Below are 11691 nucleotides of genomic sequence, written 5' to 3'. Positions count from 1 at the left end.
TACCAGTAGGTTAGTTTTGGTAATATTCCTCAAGTCTTACATTGAAGTCTCTGTCAGGTGGACAATGTTGGACTCCACCGGTGAAATATTCGTGTAAACACGGTTGTTAAAACGCTTGCAGATACATATTTCATATTTTATATTTTATATTTTTCGCAAATAACTATTATTGTCGCGGAACCTACCAAAATCCAATTTAGCCTACCAACCTACCAAATGAAAAAAAAAACCTACCTGGTAGGAAAGGATGCCAACACTGCTTGCTCACTGGGCTATTGCGACTGTTACAGCAACGTAAGCGCAATTGAAATGTATTGAAAACAAACAAAAAATTTCATAATCATTCTTTAAAAAGTTAAGTAATGGTTTTTCTTTACTTAACTTTAATGTTCATTAAATGCTGACTCTGAGAGGGAATATATTCAGATCATTACTAAGGAACCTTAAGTAATCATTTAACGACTCTGAGTGCGGCTGTAAAAGTTCTTTGTTTTCAAACAATTACATCAATTACTTAAGTTGATATGGCTCTTAACCCTCGTATGGTTTAAGAGATCCCTAGGTACCTATAACATTTTCACGAGTGTGATATTTCAAAGTGGTAACAACAAGTAACTAAGAATGCTTTGTAGTAAATATCTACCGACTTAGTTGGCATGGTATTGAGCAATATTTGTTGGTTGGTTGGTTACAGTGATTCCTAGTAGCAGGCTTATTTTAGTATGAATGGATAAGGGCTTGATGCCAGGTGATCAAATATCCTTTTTGTTATGAGGTTTTTCAATGCCACGATACGCGGTTTTGTAGTTTAAGCGACGAAATATTTATCTGACATCCTTTCTCAGTCAGTCCAAGGCAACACAGTGTAATTTCTATTTAGATTATTCCAAGAGGTCAAACTAGAGCCACCGCTTCGAATTTATCCAAACAGACTCCTGATTTTGCCACTTCATTAGTTTTCTGATTGCCTTCGATGTTTCTATTCCCGGAAACGCACACTAGAGAGACTGTCGCAAATACATTTTGTATATCTTAAGGCTCCGCCAGATAGAAATTCTTGTCTGCGTCACAGGGATGCTTTTGACTGACATCCAAGTCAACTCTGTGATTTCGAATAGAAGACGCCACATTGGCAACGCATGCGTTGACGCAACTGATAAAATTTGCCCAACTCTCAACTTTTGATGCACGCGTATGCGGCAAACCAACATTAATAACAAAAATGTATAGAACGAATTCAAACCAGCTGATTTTCGACCAATCAAATTGACCCGTTTTGTTTGCGGCAACGTTTTCATTGTGCCACGTCGGCATCTTCTGTGCGTTTTGTCAGTCAAAGGCATTCCTGTGACGCAGAAAAGAATTTCAATATGGCGGGGCCTTTAACCATCAGAAACTCGGTAACCGGATTTGCTATAGCCTCTCCATATCGCACTCGGTCTCTTCTCCCACTTCAATGCCAAGGCACATAAATACAGGTAGAAGCCAAAATGACGTTGCTCTCATGAGAACCAAACCTTTAAACTTCAACTTGATTTTATTTTATTTCCTATATTTCGTTACGCTTAAAATGTCATGTCGTTTTTTTTTTGAATGTTCGTTAAAAACAAATTTTAATTAACATTTGCATTTTTGTAGTGTTGTGCGGTTTACACTTAGTGTATGTGTTAAAAATGCAGCACCTGAAGCGTTGTTTTTTATGTGGTGTTAAATATAAATCAGATACCACTAATTCTTTTAACATGCCTCAATGTCCTTCGCGTAAGGAGCGTTGCGAAAGCAGCTGTGGGGCAGAGCTGCAGCGAAATGCCTTGCTGTGTGTTAAGCATTTTAAAGCAGCAGATTTCATAAATGCACCAGGAGGTACAGGAAAGGCACGTTTGATGCCAAGTATTATTATTATTATTTGTGTTCCGTTGTTTTATTGATTGCCCAACGTTATGCCTAGTACATATATCGCTTTATACGTACATTTGTATATTATACAAAATTAAAACAGGTACTATAAATATAAACTTTCAATGTATAAAAAAATAGAAAAGAACATACAAATTAACAAATTTTAACTAAAGAAAATAAATAAATAAATACAAAACTTCAAATTTACTTAAAAACGTCAACCAGCGAAATGTAATTTTTTTTATTTTTCCTTACACACGCTCATTTTTATTTTTACTCTCCCGAAAACTTTGACTTTTGTAGGTTTGATGTCAATTTGGCTTCTACCTGTTTTTATTGTACCATGCTTCAATGCTGCAGCTGTGTCGATTGTGTACAACATAGTATTTTTTTAGGAAATAAAAAATATCAAGGAAATTAAAATGGTACAGAAAATTGGTCTGAAATTTAAGAAACTTCATAGAGAAATTATTCTAAAACTAAGCAAATTTTTTACCGAATGCATTGAGCTTATACGGCGAAATCGCATTACACTATTTTAACCTTCGAAGTACCAAACATAAAAAATGCTTAAAAGATTCTGCCTCTTGATGATATTTACTGCTTCTGCTACAATCTTGTTGATGCTCAGAATGTGGTGGATAAATGTGTCAATAGTTATGTATGCCTTTATAATTCTTTTAAGGAGTCATATTTTCGCCTTTTCATTCTCAGCAACTTCCATTCGTTAGTAGCTACTACATATGTACATCTAAAGCGATATCTAAAGGAATTTGAATTGAAACCACCTCATTAGAAAGTCTGGAAGTCTGTATGATTCCATACGTGAGAATTACCAGTTGCCTTCCATAATTTATAGATAATGCCAAAGTAGCATTTGTGAAATATACGCATTAAAAACTGGAAATAAAATTTATTGGGATTTCTATTCAACAAATGCGCCGTTTATTTTGAAAGTGGCATAAGTTATTTCCCCAGTTCTTGTACTTAAATGGCCGATTACTGGTATCTGAACGCATCGGTTAATCGTTCAACTTTATCAACCAATAGCAGAAGGTTTTGCCTTTAGTTTATTAGTTTACGACGATAGAACGATTTGCAAATGCATTCGGTTACAACTAGCCGGTCATATAAGCACAAGAGCTGGGAAGTGGCTTATGCCACTTAAAAAAAAAAAAAATTATCGTCTAGAAAATTTTCTATTACTGTCTCATAAAAACTGACATTCGCTCCGGCATACTTTTGATTATTCATGGCGTAATGTGTTTTATATTGATGATCACTATCAGCTAATTTGCAAACAAATAATCTACATACATGAAGTCAAGGTTGTTAGTTCGTCTGCTAGCAATGAAAAGTTCATCTTAATAGTATATTTATTATACATACTTACATCCTGTAATCAAAGTGTTCATTGGCACTTGTGCCGACATACGACCAATGATTAGTGACTTCTCGCCAGTATCGGGATGAAATGCTGAATCGTACAAGTATTTGGCGCGCCACAATTCCTCAACATTTTTGCACTCTGGCACCGGCTTGCCGGCACGATAATTGTGAATAATACGCTTTGCGCGCTCCAGTTCGTCATCGCTGGCCAAAATATTGAGTGGATTGGTGAGCAGGAAGAAATGTTTGGCACGATTTAGATATGTGCTTTGGTCATATTTGGGTTGATCGATATCGATGGTTGGCAGTGGCGTGGCGACCGCAGTTGTTGTTGTTGCAGTTGATGACATATTTAGCGTATCTATAGTATGTATGTGCGTGGGCAGTGGGGCTGTTCGGGCGGCTTATGTTTTAAGGGACACTTGAAAAATGAAAAATTTGAAAGGTATTTTATATTTTNGTATGTGCGTGGGCAGTGGGGCTGTTCGGGCGGCTTATGTTTTAAGGGACACTTGAAAAATGAAAAATTTGAAAGGTATTTTATATTTTTCAAAAATTCACGATTAAATTAAGATACATTAAATGTTTTGACAATTCTGCNTTTGAAAGGTATTTTATATTTTTCAAAAATTCACGATTAAATTAAGATACATTAAATGTTTTGACAATTCTGCTGTATGTAGTTAAGGGATCATTGTGCAAGTTTGTGTGAGAGAGCGCTTGCGTTAGAGAGAGCGAGAGTCCAGGTAAAATTCAACCTGGTCTAATGCTTCAAGAGAATTTAAAACGTGTAAACAATTCGCTCCGCGTTCATAAGCAAATACCTATGTATGCATAAAGGGTGGTTCAAATACAGGTTTACTTTGAAGTGAAAAGAATGAATTTTAATTATCTATGAAATATGATTTCACTCATCATTGTCAACCTTAATGGTTAATGACCTTTATTGCACTTGTTTACGTTATTGCCTAGTTGCCTACATACATATCGTCGTTTAAAGAGCAAAACCGTNTGAAATATGATTTCACTCATCATTGTCAACCTTAATGGTTAATGACCTTTTTTGCACTTGTTTACGTTATTGCCTAGTTGCCTACATACATATCGTCGTTTAAAGAGCAAAACCGTGTATCAGCAAAATGCAAAACCGCGTATGTGAAGTTTTAGAAATTATTTTTTAAAAGGGTAAAAACACTCAAATTTCAAAATGGTTCTCTTTTTTATAAAGCAATCGCATTTCTGGCTAGTATATTTCAGGACGAATGGTTAAGGATTGAGCCAAGAGCTTGTGTGAACAAATCAAATTTTTGGCAGCCAATGTCGGTTAGGCGATTTTGCAGAATGACGATACGCGGTTTTGTACTTTAAACGACGATATGAACATTGGGATTTTAATTTAGTATTAACTAACGATTTAAAATGCTCGAAAAGCCAAAATAGCGATTATTTTTTATCGTAAAAAGAAAAACCATAAAATATTGATTAAAAATAAACGAAACAAATTTGTCATACATGTAGTACATATATACAATATTAGACTGCATCACTCCCCATACAAAAAATATAGGTACGGTTTTTCCATTGTGATTAAAAATCTGTTATATTTTATGACTTGCGCCAAAATATTTGGGAACATTTTTAGGATTTACGATTTGAAAATACCTCCAAAAATTTGTTTACCAAGAAATGCATGTTTCAGGGGTTTCGTCTCTCTTTTAGCACACATTTCCGTATATTGTTGTAATATATGTATAAGCCCCCCGTTTCGCATGCTTGAACCACCCTGTATTTATACGCATAGGTTTTGAGATTATAATAATAATAATTTTTTTATTTCTTTGTGTATTTATAATATAAAATATATATTAGCATAAAATATATATTAGTAGCAAAGCTAAAGAATAAGACGGCAATGCCTATTGATTTGCAAAGGAATGCGCGGGCAGCAGCAATTTTTAGTGGCTCTTATCATATTCAATGCTTATACATACATACATACATATGTACATATATTTGTTTGTACAGTGACTCAAACAAGTGACCATGTGTGGATTTTTAATTTTATTTTCAAATATTCACAATGTTTTTCAAGTTAAATAATTTTTGATATTTTTCTATAAAAATATTGTCCAAGCTTTAACCAGAACCTTATAAATCAAAGTTTTAAGCTTTAAATAAAATTAGGGAGAATTCAAAAAATTTTCCTCAAAATGTCAAAGCTTTTAATCTGAGCCTATAGAACTTTGTATGGTTATGCAGTTTTATTGCCCATACCATTTTTTCTTTGCAAGTTTCAACCGGCTAAAAAATCGCGCTGTTTTTTTATATTTTTTTTTTGCTGATGAATTTTTGACTTTTTTCGATATAATCATAAATTTCTTATGAAATAAAATGCGGAAGACCATTCAGATTTACAAAAAAAAATTAACTTTTGGTCACTTGTTTGAGTCACTGTATGTATGTATATCGGTATGAACGTATAAGTATCTATACTCTCGGATCAGCTGTATGTCGGCAAATGCCGAATGGGCGCGGACTCCAAGTGGTATTACCAAAGTCAATATCCAGTGCACTTAAAGGCAAGGCTTATAAAGCAAAAAAAAACTATATGTAGTATGTATATGTTCAAATATGCACAAACAAGTATACATATATACACACATACATATGTACCAATAAGTGCAATCCATACATCGTTTTTGCCATCGACCTCTTGTCCTTTTGTTTTTACTGCTTATTGCCAAAGAATCTTACATAATTGCGGCTGCTAAGGAATTTAAAAAATCGAAGCACAAAATGCCTACATATCTACATATTTTTTTGCACATTATAAAATTTGTTTTTTGTTTGTTTGGTTCTTATATTGATTTAACACAATTGACATCGCAATAAAGTGAATCACCTGCTTAAAATTCGTATATATTTTCTTATTTCTTGAGGTATTTTACGCCACGCGATTTGCTTCGAATAGGTTGTTTGCTTTTAATTATTTTTTGCGTCCCACTCCACCATAAAATATAAAAAACCAACACCGCCTTATTTTTCTTATATGTATGTATGTATGTACGGGTATTCACGTCGCGCGTTCGNTTGCCAAAGAATCTTACATAATTGCGGCTGCTAAGGAATTTAAAAAATCGAAGCACAAAATGCCTACATATCTACATATTTTTTTGCACATTATAAAATTTGTTTTTTGTTTGTTTGGTTCTTATATTGATTTAACACAATTGAAATCGCAATAAAGTGAATCACCTGCTTAAAATTCGTATATATTTTCTTATTTCTTGAGGTATTTTACGCCACGCGATTTGCTTCGAATAGGCTGTTTGCTTTTAATTATTTTTTGCGTCCCACTCCACCATAAAATATAAAAAACCAACACCGCCTTATTTTTCTTGTATGTATGTATGTATGAACGGGTAACAACGGCGCGCGCTCAAAATACGATTTTCAACTGCTACCGTCGGCAGTATACGGAAAACTGACAGCTGAGCGATAACCAGTCTAAACGTAACCGTACCAATTCCATACTATATTGTTGCTTCTATACATATTAAACAACCCACCAGACATGGCACATACTCTGCATAAATAGGCTGAAAACAACCCGGCGTCTGCGCTTACTCGCATTCCTATCCGAGGCAGCAGCACAACCTTCCAAGTTAAAAGCTATCAGCAGTGGGTATGAGTGCGCAAATGTTGAGCAAACTTTGTACTATAGCAAAGAAAACTTTTTAAATGCTCTTCATTGTACTCCCAAAATTAAAAAATAAAAAGACTAAGAAGGAGAGAGAGAAGCTGCTTCTCTGACAAACTTCTGCCCATCTGTTTGTGATTAACCCAGCAGTGTGTTGGCCGTCGGGTGGCTGAGGTACCTACATACATATAAACATAGATCATGACTATTCCACGTGTCTCTGGCTAGATGTCTGGGTTACGAGACCTTAACATTAATTTATTTCCTAAAGGGATCATTTGTGTTAGTCGTTAACGGGTTAAAATGTTTTATAAAAAAATTGCTCCTAATTTGAGTAAATATTGGTTTTCGAATAGTAATAAATTAGACAGACCAGCGATGGTTTCCCCCTTAAAAAACTAACTAGCAAAAAAACAAGACTGTATCTTAATTTAACATACTTAGATATTAAAAAAATATAACAATTATTGGAACGAGAAAATGTTAAATTTCAAAGCCCTGTGCTAGGTATGAAGATAACATAAACATATGCACAAAACACAGTCTTTATGTCGCACCACCTCTTCAAATGAGTCACAACTAAAAAAAAAAAATTGGTGGCATTTTTGGCATAAAACAATTTAAAGGTGTGCGAGGGTATGTCGACGAGAAATCCAACCTGTGGCATTGGACCATCAATTTATGTGTAAAATTTTCCGCTGAATCCGAAAATGAAGTCAAAATATAAAAAAAAAGCTAATAAGTATTTACTAAGCCATTAAATGCGCCTCTTCGCTGGACGCAATAAAAAATGCCAACAACAATAACTTCTACTCTAACTCAGTCCGCAGCTACATATGTTTTAGAAAACCCGCATAAGGTTAAACTCATATTCATAGGTCCCTGGTCAACGAATATGCCGACCTTGCTGCGAAAAACGCCCCTCTCTCAGTCACACCAAACATACTTTTCTTGGACCCAAAGCGCTACCCAAAAGCAAAGTTGTCACAAAAATACTCAAACACAGACAAAAACCTCTCACAATGGTACAAAAAACAACTCGCACAGCTATCGAACAATTAATCAATATCTTAAAATTAACGCCAAATCCCTATCTGGAAAAGACAAGACAAAAATTATCAGGCTGCGATTGAGGCACACTAGACTTACACATAAACATTTAGGGCCGTTTGCATCATGTCTAGTTAATTCTAACTCCCAGTTAAACCTCTTTATCGGCACCCATCATATAACATGTGATCGATAAAGCAGATGATGTGCTTAACTGAAGGATGTACCTCCAGTTAGCGTTAACTAGACATGGTGCAAACGGCCCTTAATGGACAAAAAAAAAACAGTCTAGCGTCTGTAACTACTGTAACGCGTATCCAAATGACATGACCACATCCTCGATAAATTTACATACATCGACATCCACCGCAAATAACTTTTTTGCGTAAGTCCTTCCGATAACATAACCACTTTGATAAACTATTTAAAATACCGCCATTTATACAACGAAATTTAATAAATTAATACATACACCCTACACACCCTACAGACAACCCACATACATATAAATAACAAACATGTACCCTGTGGGAAAATGCAGCAAGTACCAAACTGGTTTGCGATGTTCTGCGAAGTGTCAATTGCCCCCGCTGAATCCCTTTTTCGATAGTTCTGAACCAGTCCTAACATGATTTTTTCAAATAGAGCGAGAGGTTTTCACATGGTAGCGGTTTTAAATTATTTTCAAAGAAATCTGTTTTCAATTGGGAATCAAATTCTTTTGAAAGAATGTAATTCAACTAAGAATTTTATTTACTTACCTTCGGCTGTAGCTGAGAGTGGAGATGTACTTGCTGTTATCGATTAGATTCCGGAAGATCCTAAAGTGTTATAATCTTGATAGAAATTTTTGTTTTGTATTACCAAACTATGAAAAAGCACCTGTGAAGTGTAGAATGAAAGCGTACTTAAACGAAAAAAACGCCTAACAAATATCAGTTTAAAGTAAACAAGCATCTCCCTGCATTCTTTTTCGATAGTTCCGAGGTAGTTATAAATTCGGTAGATGAGATCTAGCTCGTTCTTTCCCTATTTTTTAGTTCCGAACTAGTTCTAAATTCGTCAACTTAGATATAGATTTCGAATGATAAGTTTGTTTAATGTGTATACATCTTTGGTTTGGGTAGGAGTAAAATTTGCAAATCTGTAATGCGTAGCCCAAGTAGAAATTTTCGAAGGGCTGATTTGCCGCTGTTTAAACTTGACGGCGCGATTGTTATTGTCAATTAAAAACCTTATTAAAAGCAAACTGCCAAAAAAGAAGTTCGGAAATACATCATAAAAAATGTTTGCGAATTGCAAAAAGGAACGTTCGGAAATGCATCACCAAAAAAATAATTCCAATAACGGCAAAAAAAAAAACTTATCAAGTGCACTCTGCGAATTTGCAACCTTCTGCTAGCGTTTCCTTTTTGTAGCACTGCGCCTAAAAATGCACAAAGGATGGAACTAGGAGATGCCCCATTGCACAGCATGATACGGTTGTTTCCAAATTTCCCAAATTGTGTATTGCAGCAGAAAATTGTATTTTCATTAGAAGCACCCTGTGTCTACTTGCTATTGCAAATGATTGCATACATTTAGGCATATACAGTGAGAGAAATGCGGTACATATTATTATTATTTCCGATTATGCATAGGGCTGCGCAATTCATCGATACGAAGGCGGAAAAACGCATTAATTTAAGAAATTTATGGGATTTCCTGCAACAATTAAATCACAAGATAATTGTTTGTATATATTTTTATTGTATTATTCATTTCTTTAAGCATCAATAATTGATTACTTTATTTTTATTTAAATAAATACTTTTAATTGGATTTGTATTCAATTTAATTTATGATTTCACGTTTTCATTAAACCAACATAACATCAACAATAAACATTGTACAATATCGGGTACCTGCCTAAATACATATTTAACTTAGTATTTCTTTTTCATTTACGTACAATGCCACGCAGTTATAGTTTTTTTATATGTGTACGTTATTTGTAGCTATTATTTGGTAAAACAAATATGTTTATATACTATGTATGCTAAGTAACTATTTATGTATGTATGTATGTAGGTATGCAAAGGTTGTATACATATAGGCATGTATGTATGTATGTATGTATGTATATGCAAATGCGCTAATACTAAGGGTATAGATTTGTATTTGCTTATAAGATTATTGTTTTATTTATTTTTTGTATTTTATTTATTGAAGAAGCTTATATATTCTTTATGTTTCTTATACAAATTTATGTTATTCATCAAAAAAAAAAAATCTTAAAAAAATTTGATTGGATTCATACAAAAATCAGATGAAGGTTAGGAATTAAGAAGTCAAATTTGAATCAAAGATTAATGCCCGAAATTATATCCATTAAAAAATTATGGGTGTTTTTTTGTGAAAATAGAACCGAGAACTCACCAGTTAATATCCGCATGCAGGTAACATCTACATACATAGATATGCACGTATTATAGCGACACGAAAACGTAAGAACCTAATTCATTGGCGCAAGTAATGAAAATTTATCCAATAAAAAAACATTTTAATCATAGACAAAATGTACTCTTACAATGGGAATATTTGCGAGTTCTAGGTCGAAGACATTGGAAGAAAAATCTTAAAGAAGATCGGCTTCTTCAATAACACGGTGCAATAAAATTTTGTACTTATTTTACCACAAAAACGAGGCCAACTTCATCTTCTAGATTTTTTGGTGCTGATTTGAAGTGCATTTTCTAGCACGTCCAATTTTTGAGAAAAAAAAACTGTTAAAAGTGTCGAAGAATGGCAAAAATGGCAAATTTCAATTTCCTTTTTTTTAATAAAATTTGGGCGTAGATTTTCCGAAGAAAAAAAAAACTGTTATTAATAAAAATCCAATTCGTCTGATGGATTCTACCTTATGTCGAAGAGTTGATTAGAAATGAGTGAAAAATTTAAAAAAAAACTTAGTTTGTCAATAGCATGCACTCGTTTTCGCCAATCTTTTGATCGCGTTATCATTGCTTTTCAAGGTCTAGCAATAGTCAGCAATAATCGTTCGCCATGTTAGTCGCGAGTGTTTTTTTACAAAATTTTTTTTTTATTTTTCCATCCTTTTCTACTCAATCCATCGAAATGAGGTAGAATCTATCAAACGTATTGGATTTTCATTAATACGTGGTTTTCTTCTTCGGAAAAACGACCTTCAAATTATATTTTTAATTTTGTTTTGAAATTTGCCTTTTTTGAAGCTTTTCGACAGTTCAACAGTTTTTTTTTTCTCAAAAACTGGACGTGCTAGAAAAATTTGGTAAATATGTATACTTAAAATCAGCACCTAAATATCCTTATAATGAGGCCGGCATAATTTTTTTAGATAAAATAAATAATATGGCACGCATTGCAGCTGCAAATATCCTTAAAAACTTCCGAAATAAATCAAAAAAAACCTTGGGCCGAAAAAAAATCGTTATTTTGCACTGTGGTCTAAATGCCTGTTTTTATGGTCCAAAGGTTATCTTCCTTCTACTTGAAAGTAGTTTTTTTTCCAATATTCATATGAAAAAAAAGTCGCTACTTTTAAAACCCCTTTATAGTACAGTGGCAATTTTGATTTAATGTGGCTGAATTATACTAATTTTGTGTATAATACCTGAAAAGTATGCATTTTT

General features: G+C 33.8%; 1 protein-coding gene across 2 annotated transcripts in view; it reads right to left on the bottom strand.

Moving 5' to 3' along the window:
- Nucleotides 1-6691, bottom strand: part of Sfxn1-3 (Sideroflexin-1-3) — a 16706-nt gene extending 10015 nt beyond the window's left edge. Inside the window, exons 1-2 of one of the 2 annotated variants that reach the window (XM_017628098.1) lie at nt 6544-6691; nt 3293-3709 (exon numbers count right to left, since the gene is read on the bottom strand). In XM_017628098.1, coding sequence (XP_017483587.1) covers nt 3293-3638 — 346 coding nt within the window. In that variant the 5' untranslated portion in view covers nt 3639-3709; nt 6544-6691. Of the gene's footprint in view, nt 1-3292; nt 3710-3766; nt 3788-6543 lie in introns of those variants that run through there. The other variant, XM_017628099.1, reaches the window with a different exon arrangement.
- Nucleotides 6692-11691: the final 5000 nt, after the last annotated feature.

Source organism: Rhagoletis zephyria, unplaced genomic scaffold (genome assembly GCF_001687245.7).
Source record: "Rhagoletis zephyria isolate East Lansing unplaced genomic scaffold, Rhagoletis_zephyria_1.1 Rzeph_scaffold_05736, whole genome shotgun sequence".
NCBI classification, from domain to species: Eukaryota; Metazoa; Arthropoda; class Insecta; order Diptera; family Tephritidae; genus Rhagoletis; species Rhagoletis zephyria.
The sequence above is the reverse complement of the archived record's forward strand: the minus strand, read 5'-3'. Positions and strand labels throughout refer to the sequence as shown.